At 44.1% G+C, this 20,000-nt stretch overlaps 1 protein-coding gene across 2 annotated transcripts in view; it reads left to right on the top strand.

Annotated features, from left to right (window-relative positions):
• Window positions 1-17,429, top strand: part of diaph3 (diaphanous-related formin 3) — a 228,149-nt gene extending 210,720 nt beyond the window's left edge. For both annotated transcript variants that reach the window (XM_031820806.1, XM_031820805.1), the window contains 3 exons: window positions 5,028-5,164; window positions 7,254-7,359; window positions 17,295-17,429. In XM_031820806.1, the coding sequence (XP_031676666.1) occupies window positions 5,028-5,164; window positions 7,254-7,359; window positions 17,295-17,414 (363 nt within the window). In that variant the 3' untranslated portion in view covers window positions 17,415-17,429. The remainder of the gene's footprint in view (window positions 1-5,027; window positions 5,165-7,253; window positions 7,360-17,294) is intronic.
• The last annotated feature ends 2,571 nt before the right edge of the window (window positions 17,430-20,000 follow it).

Genomic DNA, 20,000 nt, shown 5'->3' with positions numbered 1-20,000 from the left:
TTAAACAATGTGTTTTAATGATGGCTGTGTTATCTGCTGTGTTTTAATGATGGCTGTGTTAAACCATGTGTTTTAATGATGGCTGTGTTATCTGCTGTGATTTAATGATGGCTGTGTTATCTGCTGTGTTAAACCATATCTGCTGTGTTTTAATGATGGCTGTGTTATCTGCTGTGTTAAACCATGTGTTTTAATGATGGCTGTGTTTTAATGATGGCTGTGTTATCTGCTGTGTTTTAATGATGGCTGTGTTATCTGCTGTGTTTTAATGATGGCTGTGTTATCTGCTGTGATTTAATGATGGCTGTGTTATCTGCTGTGTTAAACCATGTGTTTTAATGATGGCTGTGTTATCTGCTGTGTTAAACCATGTGTTTTAATGATGGCTGTGTTATCAGCTGTGTTTTAATGATGGCTGTGATATCTGCTGTGTTTTAATGATGGCTGTGTTATCTGCTGTGTTTTAATGATGGCTGTGTTATCTGCTGTGTTAAACCATGTGTTTTAATGATGGCTGTGTTTTAATGATGGCTGTGTTATCTGCTGTGTTTTAATGATGGCTGTGTTATCTGCTGTGATTTAATGATGGCTGTGTTATCTGCTGTGTTAAACCATGTGTTTTAATGATGGCTGTGTTATCTGCTGTGTTTTAATGATGGCTGTGTTATCTGCTGTGTTAAACCATGTGGTTTAATGATGGCTGTGTTATCTGCTGTGTTTTAATGATGGCTGTTTTATCTGCTGTGTTAAACCATGTGGTTTAATGATGGCTGTGTTTTAATGATGGCTGTGTTATCTGCTGTGTTTTAATGATGGCTGTGTTATCTGCTGTGTTTTAATGATGGCTGTGTTAAACCATGTGTTTTAATGATGGCTGTGTTAAACAATGTGTTTTAATGATGGCTGTGTTATCTGCTGTGTTTTAATGATGGCTGTGATATCTGCTGTGTTTTAATGATGGCTGTGTTATCAGCTGTGTTTTAATGATGGCTGTGTTATCTGCTGTGTTTTAATGATGGCTGTGTTATCTGCTGTGTTAAACCATGTGTTTTAATGATGGCTGTGTTATCAGCTGTGTTTTAATGATGGCTGTGTTAAACCATGTGTTTTAATGATGGCTGTGTTATCTGCTGTGTTTTAATGATGGCTGTGTTATAATGATGGATGTGTAATCTACTGTGTTTTAATGATGGCTGTGTTATCTGCTGTGTTTTAATGATGGCTGTGTTATCTGCTGTGATTTAATGATGGCTGTGTTATCTGCTGTGTTAAACCATGTGTTTTAATGATGGCTGTGTTATCTGCTGTGTTAAACCATGTGTTTTAATGATGGCTGTGTTATCAGCTGTGTTTTAATGATGGCTGTGTTATCTGCTGTGTTTTAATGATGGCTGTGTTATCTGCTGTGTTAAACCATGTGTTTTAATGATGGCTGTGTTAAACCATGTGTTTTAATGATGGCTGTGTTAAACAATGTGTTTTAATGATGGCTGTGTTATCTGCTGTGTTTTAATGATGGCTGTGTTAAACCATGTGTTTTAATGATGGCTGTGTTATCTGCTGTGATTTAATGATGGCTGTGTTATCTGCTGTGTTAAACCATGTGTTTTAATGATGGCTGTGTTATCTGCTGTGTTAAACCATGTGTTTTAATGATGGCTGTGTTATCAGCTGTGTTTTAATGATGGCTGTGTTATCTGCTGTGTTTTAATGATGGCTGTGTTATCTGCTGTGTTAAACCATGTGTTTTAATGATGGCTGTGTTAAACCATGTGTTTTAATGATGGCTGTGTTAAACAATGTGTTTTAATGATGGCTGTGTTATCTGCTGTGTTTTAATGATGGCTGTGTTAAACCATGTGTTTTAATGATGGCTGTGTTATCTGCTGTGATTTAATGATGGCTGTGTTATCTGCTGTGTTAAACCATATCTGCTGTGTTTTAATGATGGCTGTGTTATCTGCTGTGTTAAACCATGTGTTTTAATGATGGCTGTGTTTTAATGATGGCTGTGTTATCTGCTGTGTTTTAATGATGGCTGTGTTATCTGCTGTGTTTTAATGATGGCTGTGTTATCTGCTGTGATTTAATGATGGCTGTGTTATCTGCTGTGTTAAACCATGTGTTTTAATGATGGCTGTGTTATCTGCTGTGTTAAACCATGTGTTTTAATGATGGCTGTGTTATCAGCTGTGTTTTAATGATGGCTGTGTTAAACCATGTGTTTTAATGATGGCTGTGTTTTAATGATGGCTGTGTTATCTGCTGTGTTTTAATGATGGCTGTGTTATCTGCTGTGATTTAATGATGGCTGTGTTATCTGCTGTGTTAAACCATGTGTTTTAATGATGGCTGTGTTTTAATGATGGCTGTGTTATCTGCTGTGTTTTAATGATGGCTGTGTTATCTGCTGTGATTTAATGATGGCTGTGTTATCTGCTGTGTTAAACCATGTGTTTTAATGATGGCTGTGTTATCTGCTGTGTTTTAATGATGGCTGTGTTATCTGCTGTGTTAAACCATGTGGTTTAATGATGGCTGTGTTATCTGCTGTGTTTTAATGATGGCTGTTTTATCTGCTGTGTTAAACCATGTGGTTTAATGATGGCTGTGTTTTAATGATGGCTGTGTTATCTGCTGTGTTTTAATGATGGCTGTGTTATCTGCTGTGTTTTAATGATGGCTGTGTTAAACCATGTGTTTTAATGATGGCTGTGTTAAACAATGTGTTTTAATGATGGCTGTGTTATCTGCTGTGTTTTAATGATGGCTGTGATATCTGCTGTGTTTTAATGATGGCTGTGTTATCAGCTGTGTTTTAATGATGGCTGTGTTATCTGCTGTGTTTTAATGATGGCTGTGTTATCTGCTGTGTTAAACCATGTGTTTTAATGATGGCTGTGTTATCAGCTGTGTTTTAATGATGGCTGTGTTAAACCATGTGTTTTAATGATGGCTGTGTTATCTGCTGTGTTTTAATGATGGCTGTGTTATAATGATGGATGTGTAATCTACTGTGTTTTAATGATGGCTGTGTTATCTGCTGTGTTTTAATGATGGCTGTGTTATCTGCTGTGATTTAATGATGGCTGTGTTATCTGCTGTGTTAAACCATGTGTTTTAATGATGGCTGTGTTATCTGCTGTGTTAAACCATGTGTTTTAATGATGGCTGTGTTATCAGCTGTGTTTTAATGATGGCTGTGTTATCTGCTGTGTTTTAATGATGGCTGTGTTATCTGCTGTGTTAAACCATGTGTTTTAATGATGGCTGTGTTAAACCATGTGTTTTAATGATGGCTGTGTTAAACAATGTGTTTTAATGATGGCTGTGTTATCTGCTGTGTTTTAATGATGGCTGTGTTAAACCATGTGTTTTAATGATGGCTGTGTTATCTGCTGTGATTTAATGATGGCTGTGTTATCTGCTGTGTTAAACCATGTGTTTTAATGATGGCTGTGTTATCTGCTGTGTTAAACCATGTGTTTTAATGATGGCTGTGTTATCAGCTGTGTTTTAATGATGGCTGTGTTATCTGCTGTGTTTTAATGATGGCTGTGTTATCTGCTGTGTTAAACCATGTGTTTTAATGATGGCTGTGTTAAACCATGTGTTTTAATGATGGCTGTGTTAAACAATGTGTTTTAATGATGGCTGTGTTATCTGCTGTGTTTTAATGATGGCTGTGTTAAACCATGTGTTTTAATGATGGCTGTGTTATCTGCTGTGATTTAATGATGGCTGTGTTATCTGCTGTGTTAAACCATATCTGCTGTGTTTTAATGATGGCTGTGTTATCTGCTGTGTTAAACCATGTGTTTTAATGATGGCTGTGTTTTAATGATGGCTGTGTTATCTGCTGTGTTTTAATGATGGCTGTGTTATCTGCTGTGTTTTAATGATGGCTGTGTTATCTGCTGTGATTTAATGATGGCTGTGTTATCTGCTGTGTTAAACCATGTGTTTTAATGATGGCTGTGTTATCTGCTGTGTTAAACCATGTGTTTTAATGATGGCTGTGTTATCAGCTGTGTTTTAATGATGGCTGTGTTAAACCATGTGTTTTAATGATGGCTGTGTTTTAATGATGGCTGTGTTATCTGCTGTGTTTTAATGATGGCTGTGTTATCTGCTGTGATTTAATGATGGCTGTGTTATCTGCTGTGTTAAACCATGTGTTTTAATGATGGCTGTGTTTTAATGATGGCTGTGTTATCTGCTGTGTTTTAATGATGGCTGTGTTATCTGCTGTGATTTAATGATGGCTGTGTTATCTGCTGTGTTAAACCATGTGTTTTAATGATGGCTGTGTTATCTGCTGTGTTTTAATGATGGCTGTGTTATCTGCTGTGTTAAACCATGTGGTTTAATGATGGCTGTGTTATCTGCTGTGTTTTAATGATGGCTGTTTTATCTGCTGTGTTAAACCATGTGGTTTAATGATGGCTGTGTTTTAATGATGGCTGTGTTATCTGCTGTGTTTTAATGATGGCTGTGTTATCTGCTGTGTTTTAATGATGGCTGTGTTATCTGCTGTGTTTTAATGATGTCTGGTTCTAGTATGGTTTGGAGCGTCTATCTAACGTGATCTGTTGTCTGGTTCTAGTATGGGTGGAGAGTCTATCTAACATGTTGTCTGGTTCTAGTATGGGTGGAGAGTCTATCTAACATGTTGTCTGGTTCTAGTATGGGTGGAGAGTCTATCTAACATGTTGTCTGGTTCTAGTATGGTGTGGAGAGTCTATCTAACATGTTGTCTGGTTCTAGTATGGTGTGGAGAGTATCTAACGTGATCTGTCGTCTGGTTCTAGTATGGGTGGAGCGTCTATCTAACGTGATCTGTTGTCTGGTTCTAGTATGGGTGGAGCGTCTATCTAACATGTTGTCTGGTTCTAGTATGGGTGGAGCGTCTATCTAACATGTTGTCTGGTTCTAGTATGGTGTGGAGAGTATCTAACGTGATCTGTCGTCTGGTTCTAGTATGGGTGGAGCGTCTATCTAACATGTGATCTGTTGTCTGGTTCTAGTATGGTTTGGAGCGTATCCTGTCAGAGGAGAAGTGTCTGTCCCTGTTGGCCCGAGCTATCGACCCCACCCAGCCCGCCATGATGACCGACGTGGTCAAGCTGCTGTCAGCCATCTGCATTGTGGGCGAGGAGAACACGTAGGTCCCCATCCCTGCCTCACTCTGCCCTCACATGACTTCCTCTAGCTGTCCTCTGTTCTCCTTCACCTGTCCTCCGTCACCCATGTTATCTATCCTCTCCTCCTTCACCTGTTCTCCGTCACCCATGTTATCTATCCTCTCCTCCTTCACCTGTCCTCCGTCACCCATGTTATCTATCCTCTGTTCTCCTTCACCTGTCCTCCATCACCCATGTTATCTATCCTCTGTTCTCCTTCACCTGTCCTCCATCACCCATGTTATCTATCCTCTCCTCCTTCACCTGTCCTCCATCACCCATGTTATCTATCCTCTGTTCCCCTCCGTCACCCATGTTATCTATCCTCTCCTCCTTCACCTGTCCTCCATCACCCATGTTATCTATCCTCTGTTCTCCTCCGTCACCCATGTTATCTATCCTCTCCTCCTTCACCTGTCCTCCATCACCCATGTTATCTATCCTCTCCTCCTTCACCTGTCCTCCATCACCCATGTGATCTATCCTCTCCTCCTTCACCTGTCCTCCATCACCCATGTTATCTATCCTCTGTTCTCCTTCACCTGTCCTCCGTCACCCATGTTATCTATCCTCTGTTCTCCTCCATCACCCATGTTATCTATCCTCTGTTCTCCTCCACCTGTCCTCCGTCACCCATGTTATCTATCCTCTGTTCTCCTCCATCACCCATGTGATCTATCCTCTGTTCTCCTTCACCTGTCCTCCATCACCCATGTTATCTATCCTCTGTTCTCCTCCATCACCCATGTTATCTATCCTCTCCTCCTTCACCTGTCCTCCATCACCCATGTTATCTATCCTCTTCTCCTTCACCTGTCCTCCATCACCCATGTTCTCTATCCTCTGTTCTCCTCCATCACCCATGTGATCTATCCTCTGTTCTCCTTCACCTGTCCTCCATCACCCATGTTATCTATCCTCTGTTCTCCTCCATCACCCATGTTATCTATCCTCTCCTCCTTCACCTGTCCTCCATCACCCATGTTCTCTATCCTCTGTTCTCCTCCATCACCCATGTGATCTATCCTCTGTTCTCCTTCACCTGTCCTCCATCACCCATGTTATCTATCCTCTGTTCTCCTCCATCACCCATGTTATCTATCCTCTCCTCCTTCACCTGTCCTCCATCACCCATGTTCTCCATCTCTCTCCTGCTCATCTTCCTCTACCTGATGTACACGTGGTGGAGAACCAGCTAAATGGTAAAACTCATCCACAGCATCTGAGCAGCGAGTCCATGATCATTGACCTGTTTAAAGTCTGACTACAGTACAGTTGAACAGGGAAGAGGCTGAGGGTCAGTTGGCAGAGAGCTGGAGTCGTAGATGGCAGAGAGCTGGAGTCGTAGATGGCAGAGAGCTGGAGTCGTAGACAGATGGCAGAGAGCTGGAGTCGTAGACAGTTGGCAGAGACCTAGAGTCATAGACAGAAAGACAGTAGGCATAGAGCTAGAGTCATAGACAGAAAGACAGTTGGCAGAGAGCTGGAGTCGTAGATGGCAGAGACCTAGAGTCATAGACAGAAAGACAGTAGGCAGAGACCTAGAGTCATAGACAGAAAGACAGTTGGCAGAGAGCTGGAGTCATAGACAGAAAGACAGTAGGCAGAGACCTAGAGTCATAGACAGATGGAGAAATCCCCAAGGTGGAGTCGTAGACAGAAAGACAGTTGGCAGAGAGCTAGAGTCATAGACAGAAAGACAGTTGGCAGAGACCTAGAGTCATAGACAGAAAGACAGTAGGCAGAGACCTAGAGTCATAGACAGAAAGACAGTTGGCAGAGACCTAGAGTCATAGACAGAAAGACAGTAGGCAGAGACCTAGAGTCATAGACAGAAAGACAGTAGGCAGAGACCTAGAGTCATAGACAGAAAGACAGTTGGCAGAGACCTAGAGTCATAGACAGATGGAGAAATCCCCAAGGTGGAGTCATAGACAGATGGATAAATCCCCAAGGTGGAGTCGTAGACAGATGGATAAATCCCCAAGGTGGAGTCGTAGATAGGTGAATGCGTTCCAATCATTTGAGCCATTTGTGTGGCCGGTCATGCGTTTTGTTTTTCCCATTTAGTTTGGAGAAGGTCCTTGAAGCCGTCACCACAGCAGGAGAACACAGGGCCACGGAGAGGTTCAGTCCAATCGTAGAAGGACTCAGAGATCGCTCCGTCCAATTACAAGTAAGTGCAAAGGGGTCCTTACTCGCTGCTAGAACCAGGGTCCCAAATGGCATCCTATTACCTATGTAGTGCACTGCTTTTGACCAGAGCCCTATGGGTGAAAGTCGTTCACTACACAGGGAATAAGGTGCCGTTTGGTCGGCTGCTGGAATCAGACACTCAGCGTTGTTGTTGTTGTTGTTGTTGTTGTTTTCAAAGCCAAAAAAGAAAAGATATGAGGAGGGAAATAGTATGAAACGATTCACATGAACTATTCTTAATGTTGTGTACTATACACATTCACCTACTATACACATTCACCTACTATACACATTCACCTACAGTGGTCAGCCCTGTCTCTCTCCCTCTCTGTCTCCCTCTCTGTCTCTCTCTCTGTCTTTCTCTCTCTCTCCCTCTCCCCCTCTCTCCCTCTCTCTCCTTCTCTCCCCCTCTCTCTCTCTCTCTCTCTCTCCTCTCTCTCTCTCTCTCCCTCTCTCCCTCTCTCCCTCTCTCTCTCTCTCTCTCTCTGTCTTTCTCTCTCTCTGTCTTTATTTTTCTCTCTCTGTCTCTCTCTTCTCCTCTGTCTCTCTCTCTCCCTCTCTCCCTCTCTCTCTCTCTCTGTCTTTCTCTCTCTCTGTCTTTATTTTTCTCTCTCTGTCTCTCTCTTCTCCTCTGTCTCTCTCTCTCTCTCTCTCTCTCTCTCTCTCTCTCTCTCTCCCCTCCCATCTCTAATAATTCAGTATGTTGTAAGGTCCACATTAGCAGAAGGAGGGTGAGTGTAATCATATTAACTATATGCCTCAATGCTTTCACAACACGATAAACCCAGATGCAGAACAGATAAATTATGATCAAGTTGATCTGATTATGGTGTTGAGAAGGAGAGTAACACACAATGTATTTTATATAGAATATAATCTACATGGAATATAATCTATATGGAATATAATCTACATGGAATATAATCTATATGTAATATAATCTACATGGAATATAATCTACATGGAATATAATCTACATGGAATATAATCTACATGGAATATAATCTATATGGAATATAATCTATATGTAATATAATCTACATGGAATATAATCTATATGTAATATAATCTACATGGAATATAATCTACATGGAATATAATCTACATGGAATATAATCTACATGGAATATAATCTACATGGAATATAATCTACATGGAATATAATCTATATGTAATATAATATACATGGAATATAATCTATATGTAATATAATCTACATGGAATATAATCTACATGGAATATAATCTACATGGAATATAATCTACATGGAATATAATCTACATGGAATATAATCTATATGTAATATAATCTACATGGAATATAATGTGCATGGAATATAATCTACATGGAATATAATCTATGGAATATAATGTGTTTTATATAGAATATAATCTACATGGAATATAATGTGCATGGAATATAATCTACATGGAATATAATCTATATGGAATATAATGTGTTTTATATAGAATATAATCTACATGGAATATAATGTGTTTTATATGGAATATAATCTACATGGAATATAATCTACATGGAATATAATCTACATGGAATATAATCTATATGGAATATAATGTGTTTTATATAGAATATAATCTACATGGAATATAATGTGTTTTATATGGAATATAATCTACATGGAATATAATCTACATGGAATATAATCTACATGGAATATAATCTACATGGAATATAATCTACATGGAATATAATCTACATGGAATATAATCTACATGGAATATAATCTATATGTAATATAATCTACATGGAATATAATGTGCATGGAATATAATCTACATGGAATATAATCTACATGGAATATAATGTGTTTTATATGGAATATAATCTACATGGAATATAATCTACATGGGTCATAATGTGTTTTATATAGAATATAATCTACATGGATCATAATTTGTACAACGAAGGTCTCATGTCCTTTAGTTCTGAGTGCTGAGTCCTCTGGTGGCAACACAAATGGAGCCCTATTCCCTATATAGTGCACTACTTTATACCAGAACCCTATTCCCTATGTAGTGCACTACGTTAGACCCTATTCCCGATATATTGCACTACTTTAGACCCTATTCCCGATATAGTGCACTACCTTAGACCCTATTCCCGATATAGTGCACTACTTTAGACCCTATTCCCTATTTTTTTATTTTTTTATTTTACCTTTATTTAACCAGGTAGGCTAGTTGAGAACACCTTTATTTAACCAGGTAGGCAAGTTGAGAACAAGTTCTCATTTACAATTGCGACCTGGCCAAGATAAAGCAAAGCAGTTCGACAGATACAACGACACAGAGTTACACATGGAGTAAAAACAAACATACAGTCAATAATGCAGTATAAACAAGTCTATATACAATGTGGGCAAATGAGGTGAGAAGGGAGGTAAAGGCAAAAAAGGCCATGATGGCAAAGTAAATACAATATAGCAAGTAAAATACTGGAATGGTAGTTTTGCAATGGAAGAATGTGCAAAGTAGAAATAAAAAAATAATGGGGTGCAAAGGAGCAAAATAAATTAATTAATTAAAATTAAATACAGTTGGGAAAGAGGTAGTTGTTTGGGCTAAATTATAGGTGGGCTATGTACAGGTGCAGTAATCTGTGAGCTGCTCTGACAGTTGGTGCTTAAAGCTAGTGAGGGAGATAAGTGTTTCCAGTTTCAGAGATTTTTGTAGTTCGTTCCAGTCATTGGCAGCAGAGAACTGGAAGGAGAGGCGGCCAAAGAAAGAATTGGTTTTGGGGGTGACTAGAGAGATATACCTGCTGGAGCGTGTGCTACAGGTGGGAGATGCTATGGTGACCAGCGAGCTGAGATAAGGGGGGACTTTACCTAGCAGGGTCTTGTAGATGACATGGAGCCAGTGGGTTTGGCGACGAGTATGAAGCGAGGGCCAGCCAACGAGAGCGTACAGGTCGCAATGGTGGGTAGTATATGGGGCTTTGGTGATAAAACGGATTGCACTGTGATAGACTGCATCCAATTTGTTGAGTAGGGTATTGGAGGCTATTTTGTAAATGACATCGCCAAAGTCGAGGATTGGTAGGATGGTCAGTTTTACAAGGGTATGTTTGGCAGCATGAGTGAAGGATGCTTTGTTGCGAAATAGGAAGCCAATTCTAGATTTAACTTTGGATTGGAGATGTTTGATATGGGTCTGGAAGGAGAGTTTACAGTCTAACCAGACACCTAAGTATTTGTAGTTGTCCACGTATTCTAAGTCAGAGCCGTCCAGAGTAGTGATGTTGGACAGGCGGGTAGGTGCAGGTAGCGATCGGTTGAAGAGCATGCATTTAGTTTTACTTGTATTTAAGAGCAATTGGAGGCCACGGAAGGAGAGTTGTATGGCATTGAAGCTTGCCTGGAGGGTTGTTAACACAGTGTCCAAAGAAGGGCCGGAAGTATACAGAATGGTGTCGTCTGCGTAGAGGTGGATCAGGGACTCACCAGCAGCAAGAGCGACCTCATTGATGTATACAGAGAAGAGAGTCGGTCCAAGAATTGAACCCTGTGGCACCCCCATAGAGACTGCCAGAGGTCCGGACAGCAGACCCTCCGATTTGACACACTGAACTCTATCAGAGAAGTAGTTGGTGAACCAGGCGAGGCAATCATTTGAGAAACCAAGGCTGTCGAGTCTGCCGATGAGGATATGGTGATTGACAGAGTCGAAAGCCTTGGCCAGATCAATGAATACGGCTGCACAGTAATGTTTCTTATCGATGGCGGTTAAGATATCGTTTAGGACCTTGAGCGTGGCTGAGGTGCACCCATGACCAGCTCTGAAACCGGATTGCATAGCAGAGAAGGTATGGTGAGATTCGAAATGGTCGGTAATCTGTTTGTTGACTTGGCTTTCGAAGACCTTAGAAAGGCACGGTAGGATAGATATAGGTCTGTAGCAGTTTGGGTCAAGAGTGTCCCCCCCTTTGAAGAGGGGGATGACCGCAGCTGCTTTCCAATCTTTGGGAATCTCAGACGACACGAAAGAGAGGTTGAACAGGCTAGTAATAGGGGTGGCAACAATTTCGGCAGATAATTTTAGAAAGAAAGGGTCCAGATTGTCTAGCCCGGCTGATTTGTAGGGGTCCAGATTTTGCAGCTCTTTCAGAACATCAGCTGAATGGATTTGGGAGAAGGAGAAATGGGGAAGGCTTGGGCGAGTTGCTGTTGGGGGTGCAGTGCTGTTGTCCGGGGTAGGAGTAGCCAGGTGGAAAGCATGGCCAGCCGTAGAAAAATGCTTATTGAAATTCTCAATTATGGTGGATTTATCAGTGGTGACAGTGTTTCCTATCTTCAGTGCAGTGGGCAGCTGGGAGGAGGTGTTCTTATTCTCCATGGACTTTACAGTGTCCCAGAACTTTTTTGAGTTAGTGTTGCAGGAAGCAAATTTCTGCTTGAAAAAGCTAGCCTTATATTGTGCACTACTTTATACCAGAACCCTATTGAACCCTATTCCCTATATAGTGCACTACCTTAGACCCTATTCCCTATATAGTGCACTACCTTAGACCCTGTTCCCTATATAGTGCACTACTTTAGACCCTATTCCCTATATATTAAACACCAGGGTGGATGGTCTGGTATCATTAAACACCAGGGTGGAGGTCTGGTATCATGAAACACCAGGGTGGAGGTCTGGTATCATTAAACACCAAGGTGGTGGTCTGGTATCATTAAACATCAGGGTGGAGGTCTGGTATCATTAAACACCAGGGTGGAGGTCTGGTATCATTAAACACCAGGGTGGAGGTCTGGTATCATTAAACATCAGGGTGGAGGTCTGGTCTGACAGGAGGGTGGAGGTCTGGTATCATTAAACACCAGGGTGGAGGTCTGGTATCATTAAACATCAGGGTGGTGGTCTGGTATCATTAAACACCAGGGTGATGGTCTGGTATCATTAAACACCAGGGTGGAGGTCTGGTATCATTAAACACCAGGGTGGAGGTCTGGTATCATTAAACATCAGGGTGGTGGTCTGGTATCATTAAACACCAGGGTGATGGTCTGGTATCATTAAACACCAGGGTGGAGGTCTGGTATCATTAAACACCAGGGTGGAGGTCTGGTATCATTAAACACCAGGGTGGAGGTCTGGTATCATTAAACACCAGGGTGGAGGTCTGGTATCATTAAACACCAGGGTGGAGGTCTGGTATCATTAAACACCAGGGTGGAGGTCTGGTCTGACAGGAGGGTGGTGGTCTGGTATCATTAAACACCAGGGTGGAGGTCTGGTATCATTAAACACCAGGGTGGAGGTCTGGTATCATTAAACACCAGGGTGATGGTCTGGTATCATTAAACACCAGGGTGGAGGTCTGGTATCATTAAACACCAGGGTGGAGGTCTGGTCTGACAGGAGGGTGGTGGTCTGGTATCATTAAACACCAGGGTGGAGGTCTGGTATCATTAAACACCAGGGTGGAGGTCTGGTATCATTAAACACCAGGGTGGAGGTCTGGTCTGACAGGAGGGTGGAGGTCTGGTATCATTAAACACCAGGGTGGTGGTCTGGTATCATTAAACACCAGGGTGGAGGTCTGGTATCATTAAACACCAGGGTGGTGGTCTGGTATCATTAAACACCAGGGTGGAGGTCTGGTACCATTAAACACCAGGGTGGAGGTCTGGTATCATTAAACACCAGGGTGGAGGTCTGGTATCATTAAACACCAGGGTGGAGGTCTGGTATCATTAAACACCAGGGTGGAGGTCTGGTATCATTAAACACCAGGGTGGAGGTCTGGTATCATTAAACACCAGGGTCATGTTTCCAGACCTTTTAGTGGTGTGGATCCATCAGGATGGGCTGTTATCTCCTCTCAGCTACGAGACCCTGATCCCTTTTAACCCTGTGTTGTAATAACTCACACCAGCCTCTCTGCTATTCTTATCTCTCTCTGTTGTGTGTGTGTGTGTGTGTGTGTGTGTGTGTGTGTGTGTGTGTGTGTGTGTGCAGCCCTGCTGTGTTCCCTGCTTCTCCCTGATTCATTACCCCCCCTCTACTCCCACGCTGCAGTTGACTTCAGGAAGGTGTCGTAACTTGAGGATAAATACGAGATAAAGTGTAGACTAGGCTGCTGAACAGACGATAGGAGATGAAGGGTAGACTAGGCTGCTGAACAGACGATAGGAGACGAAGGGTAGACTAGGCTGCTGAACAGACGATAGGAGATGAAGGGTAGACTACGCTGCTGAACAGACGATAGGAGATGAAGGGTAGACTAGGCTGCTGAACAGACGATATAAGATGAAGGGTAGACTAGGCTGCTGAACAGACGATAGGAGATGAAGGGTAGACTAGGCTGCTGAACAGACGATAGGAGATGAAGGGTAGACTAGGCTGCTGAACAGACGATAGGAGATGAAGAGTAGACTAGGCTGCTGAACAGACGATAGGAGATGAAGGGTAGACTAGGCTGCTGAACAGACGATAGGAGATGAAGGGTAGACTAGGCTGCTGAATAGACGATAGGAGATGAAGGGTAGACTAGGCTGCTGAACAGACGATAGGAGATAAAGTGTAGACTAGGCTGCTGAACAGTCCAATCCACCCTCCTGTCAGACCACACCAGTCCACCCACCCTCCAGTCAGACCACACCAGTCCATCCACCCTCCAGTCAGACCAGTCCATCCACCCTCCAGTCAGACCACGCCAGTCCATCCACCCTCCAGTCAGTGGATGGACTGGTGTGGTCTGACTGGAGGGTGGATGGACTGGTCTGACTGGAGGGTACTTAGTCCCATCTAATCCCTGTCTGTTCTCAGTCCCATCTAATCCCTATCTGTTCTCTACTTAGTCCCATCTAATCCCTATCTGTTCTCTACTTAGTCCCATCTAATCCCTGTCTGTTCTCAGTCCCATCTAATCCCTATCTGTTCTCTACTTAGTCCCAACTAATCCCTGTCTGGTCTCTACTTAGTCCCATCTAATCCCTATCTGTTCTCTACTTAGTCCCATCTAATCCCGATCTGTTCTCTACTTAGTCCCATCTAATCCCTGTCTGGTCTCTACTTAGTCCCATCTAATCCCTATCTGTTCTCTACTTAGTCCCATCTAATCCCGATCTGTTCTCAGTCCCATCTAATCCCTATCTGTTCTCTACTTAGTCCCATCTAATCCCGATCTGTTCTCAGTCCCATCTAATCCCTGTCTGTTCTCTACTTAGTCCCATCTAATCCCTGTCTGTTCTCAGTCCCATCTAATCCCTATCTGTTCTCTACTTAGTCCCATCTAATCCCTATCTGTTCTCAGTCCCATCTATTCCCTATCTGTTCTCTACTTAGTCCCATCTAATCCCTATCTGTTCTCTACTTAGTCCCATCTAATCCCTATCTGTCCTCTACTTAGTCCCATCTAATCCCGATCTGTTCTCTACTTAGTCCCATCTAATCCCCATCTGTTCTCTACTTAGTCCCATCTAATCCCCATCTGTTCTCAGTCCCATCTAATCCCTATCTGTTCTCTACTTAGTCCCATCTAATCCCTATCTGTTCTCTACTTAGTCCCATCTAATCCCTATCTGTTCTCAGTCCCATCTATTCCCTATCTGTTCTCTACTTAGTCCTATCTAATCCCTATCTGTTCTCAGTCCCATCTAATCCCTATCTGTCCTCTACTTAGTCCCATCTAATCCCGATCTGTTCTCTACTTAGTCCCATCTAATTCCGATCTGTTCTCTACTTAGTCCCATCTAATCCCGATCTGTTCTCTACTTAGTCCCATCTAGTCCCGATCTGTTCTCTACTTAGTCCCATCTAATCCCGATCTGTTCTCTACCTAGTCCCATCTAATCCCTATCTGTTCTCTACTTAGTCCCATCTGTTCTCTACTTAGTCCCATCTGTTCTCTACCTAGTCCCATCTAATCCCTATCTGTTCTCTACTTAGTCCCATCTGTTCTCTACTTAGTCCCATCTAATCCCTATCTGTTCTCTACTTAGTCCCATCTGTTCTCTACTTAGTCCCATCTAATCCCTATCTGTTCTCTACTTAGTCCCATCTGTTCTCTACTTAGTCCCATCTGTTCTCTACTTAGTCCCATCTGTTCTCTACCTAGTCCCATCTGTTCTCTACCTAGTCCCATCTGTTCTCTACCTAGTCCCATCTAATCCCTATCTGTTCTCTACCTAGTCCCATCTGTTCTCTACCTAGTCCCATCTGTTCTCTACCTAGTCCCATCTGTTCTCTACCTAGTCCCATCTGTTCTCTACCTAGTCCCATCTGTTCTCTACCTAGTCCCATCTGTTCTCTACCTAGTCCCATCTGTTCTCTACCTAGTCCCATCTGTTCTCTACCTAGTCCCATCTAATCCCTATCTGTTCTCTACTTAGTCCCATCTGTTCTCTACCTAGTCCCATCTAATCCCAAAGTGTGTCTCTGTTCCCTCTGTGTAAATGACTCCCCTGTGATATATTAGACAGTGGATCCATCCTTCCCTGAGTGAAAACACAATCACTATTGATGTCGCTGTACGATGCCAGTCGCTCGTCAAATAAGTGCCCTTCTCTGACTGCGGTGCTGCAATGACTGTTTTACCACGACGACAATCAACTAGAGACCACTCTGTCTCCATCCTCTCATCATGCACGCACACACACCCTCTCTCTCTCTCTCTCTCTCTTTCACACACACACATGCACGCCCTGTCTCTCTCTCTCTTTCTCTCTCTCTCTCTCTCTCTCTCTCTCTCTCTCTGTCTCTCTGTCTCTCTCTCTCTCTCTGTCTCTCTGTCTCTCTCTCTGTCTCTCTCTCTCTCTCTCTGTCTCTCTCTCTCTCTGTCTCTCTCTCTCTCTCTCTCTCTCTCTCTCTCACACATGCACGCCCTGTCTCTCTCTCTCTCTCTCTCTCTCTCTCTCTCTCTCTCTCTCTCTCTCTCTCTGTCTCTCTCTGTGTCTCTCTCACTCTCTCTCTCTCTCTCTCTCTCTCTCTCTCTCTCTCTGTCTCTCTCTGTCTCTCTCTCACACACATGCACGCCCTGTCTCTCTCTCTCACCCCCCCCCCCCCTTCACCTCACCACGTCCTTATTTCATACTTCACACACCAATGCATCAGTGGTAGAGGATCAATAATTGATTGTAATGTGTTTTCCTGACCAGTGGACTGGATCCTGTCTGTCCAGGTTTCCTCATGATAACCCATCTCACATGGGACGCAACGTCTTCCAACAGACTGAGCTCTGCCCTCAAAATGACTGTCACACACACACACACACACACACACACACACACGTCTTTGTGCAGGCATGGAGGTTGTGTGTGCTGTTGTGAACTCAGAGTTTGTGACGATAGTAAAATAGAGATGTGTTCTGCTGGACGGACACACACGGACACACACACGTCTTTGTGCAGGCAGGGAGGTTGTGTGTGCTGTTGTGAACTCAGAGTTTGTGACGATAGTAAAATAGAGATGTGTTAGTTCTGGTGTCCTGGTTTCCTTTAGGAGAGACTCCATTCACCCAACATGACTTCTGCTGGACGGACACACACACACACACACGCACACGCACACGCACACACACAGTCTCCCTCTCATTCTCTCTCCCATCTCTCTCTCCCTCCATCACCCATCCTCCCTCCCATCTCTCCCTCCCTCCATCACCCATCCTCCCTCCCATCTCTCCCTCCCTCCATCACCCATCCTCCCTCCCATCTCTCCCTCCCTCCATCACCCATCCTCCCTCCCATCTCTCCCTCCCTCACTGACCCTCCCATCTCTCTCTCCCTCCATCACCCATCCTCCCTCCCATCTCTCCCTCCCTCACTGACCCTCCCATCCCTCCCTCCCTCCCTCCCCCTCCCATCTCACCCACCCTCCCACAATCTCACCCCCCCCCCCTCCCTCACCCTCCCATCTCCCAGTCTAAATGTTATCTCTGTGTTTATTCTAGGTGGCCTGCATGCAGCTCATCAATGCTCTGGTGACGTCTCCAGACGAGCTGGACTTCAGGCTTCACATCAGGAATGAGTTCATTCGCTCCGGCCTCAGAGAGATTTTACCGGTAAGCTGAGCATCGTTGCCCGCTCGGCCCCAGCCGTATGGCTGTAAGCCATGTACACATTCATATTTAAATTAGTTGTCCACTTGAGTGAAATACTGTTGAACGCTTCGTGGCAAATAATTTATAAGGCTCGGAGGAGAGGTCGCACGTCTCTGTCAATGCTGTTCGCCAGACAGCCAATCGGGGAGCGTCGCTACGAGGCGGCTGGTTGTGTTGTCTGTCCCCGCCGGCTCTCTCTCTCTCTCTCCACCGCCCGCCCTAAACATTTACCTTCTATCAACAACGCCAGAAGCAAGGAACACACACACACACACACACACACACACACACATACACACAGACACACCACAATCACCAAACACACACACACACACGCGCACACACGCACACACACAGACACAGACACACACACACCACAATCACAAAACACACACACAGACAACACAGCACACACACAGACACACAGACACAGACACACACACACCACAATCACAAAACACACACACACACACACACACAGACAACACAGCACACACACACACACACACACACACACACACACGCACCAGGCAAACAAACAACGACAGTGGCAGCAGCAATCAGCCACCGCAGCGCTGCCTGCATCCCAAACGGCTCCCTACATAGTTTACCACTTCATTCCACAGATCCTATGTGCCCTGGTCAAAACTAGTGCACTAAAATTAACAGGGTGCCATTTTGGGACGCATACCCTGCTGTCTAGAGGAGGGTAATGTTTTGTCTGGGGTTTAGGGGGTCTAGAGGAGGGTAATGTTCTGTCTGGTGTTTTAGGGGGTCTAGAGGAGGGTAATGTTCTGTCTGGTGTTTTAGGGGTCTAGAGGAGGGTAATGTTCTGTCTGGTGTTTTAGGGGGTCTAGAGGAGGGTAATGTTCTGTCTGGTGTTTTAGGGGTCTAGAGGAGGGTAATGTTCTGTCTGGTGTTTTAGGGGTCTAGAGGAGGGTAATGTTCTGTCTGGGGTTTTAGGGGGTCTAGAGGAGGGTAATGTTCTGTCTGGTGTTTTAGGGGGTCTAGAGGAGGGTAATGTTTTGTCTGGGGTTTTAGGGGGTCTAGAGGAGGGTAATGTTCTATCTGGTGTTTTAGGGGGTCTAGAGGAGGGTAATGTTCTGTCTGGTGTTTTAGGGGGTCTAGAGGAGGGTAATGTTCTGTCTGGGGTTTTAGGGGGTCTAGAGGAGGGTAATGTTCTGTCTGGTGTTTTAGGGGGTCTAGAGGAGGGTAATGTTCTGTCTGGGGTTTTAGGGGGTCTAGAGGAGGGTAATGTTCTGTCTGGGTTAGGGGGTCTAAGAGGAGGGTAATGTTCTGTCTGGGGTTTTAGGGGGTCTAGAGGAGGGTAATGTTCTGTCTGGGGTTTTAGGGGGTCTAGAGGAGGGTAATGTTCTGTCTGGGGTTTTAGGGGGACTAGAGGAGGGTAATGTTCTGTCTGGTGTTTTAGGGGGTCTAGAGGAGGGTAATGTTCTGTCTGGGGTTTTAGGGGGTCTAGAGGAGGGTAATGTTCTGTCTGGGGTTTTAGGGGGTCTAGAGGAGGGTAATGTTCTGTCTGGTGTTTTAGGGGGTCTAGAGGAGGGTAATGTTCTGTCTGGGGTTTTTAGGGGGTCTAGAGGAGGGTAATGTTCTGTCTAGGGTTTTAGGGGGTCTAGAGGAGGGTAATGTTCTGTCTGGTGTTTTAGGGGGTCTAGAGGAGGGTAATGTTCCTGTCTGGTGTTTTAGGGGGGTCTAGAGGAGGGTAATGTTCTGTCTGGGGTTTTAGGGGGGTCTAGAGGAGGGTAATGGTTCTTGTCTGGGGTTTTAGGGGGACTAGAGGAGGGTAATGTTCTGTCTGGTGGTTTCTAAGGGGGGTCTAGAGGAGGGTAATGTTCTGTCTGGGGTTTTAGGGGGTCTAGAGGAGGGTAATGTTATGTCTGGGGTTTTAGGGGGTCTAGAGGAGGGGTAATGTTTCTGTCTGGGGTTTTAGGGGGTCTAGAGGAGGGTAATGTTCTGTCTGGGGTTTTAGGGGGTCCTAGAGGAGGGTTATGTTCTGTCTGGTGTTTTCGGGGGTCTAGAGGAGGTAATGTTCTGTCTGGTGTTTTAGGGGTCTAGAGGGGGTAATGTTCTGTCTGGGGTTTTAGGGGGTCTAGAGGAGGGTAATGTTCTGTCTGGGTGTTTAGGGGTCTAGAGGAGGGTAATGTTCTGTCTGGGGTTTAGGGGGTCTAGAGGAGGGTAATGTTCTGTCTGGGGTTTAGGGGGTCTAGAGGAGGGTAATGTTCTGTCTGGGGTTTTAGGGGGTCTAGAGAGGAGGTAATGTTCTGTCTGGGGTTTTAGGGGACTAGAGGAGGGTAATGTTCTGGTCTGGTGTTTTAGGGGGTCTAGAGGAGGGTAATGTTCTGTCTGGGTTTAGGGGGTCTAGAGAGGGTAATGTTCTGTCTGGGGTTTTAGGGGTCTAGAGGAGGGTAATGTTCTGTCTGGGGTTTTAGGGGGTCTAGAGGAGGGTTAATGTTCTGTCTGGGGTTTTAGGGGTCTAGAGGAGGGTTAATGTTCTGTCTGGTGTTTAGGGGGTCTAGAGGAGGGTAATGTTCTGTCTGG

Source organism: Oncorhynchus kisutch, unplaced genomic scaffold (genome assembly GCF_002021735.2).
Source record: "Oncorhynchus kisutch isolate 150728-3 unplaced genomic scaffold, Okis_V2 scaffold3667, whole genome shotgun sequence".
NCBI classification, from domain to species: domain Eukaryota; kingdom Metazoa; phylum Chordata; class Actinopteri; order Salmoniformes; family Salmonidae; genus Oncorhynchus; species Oncorhynchus kisutch.
Note: the sequence above shows the minus strand (reverse complement) of the source record. Positions and strands in the feature narration are given on the sequence as shown.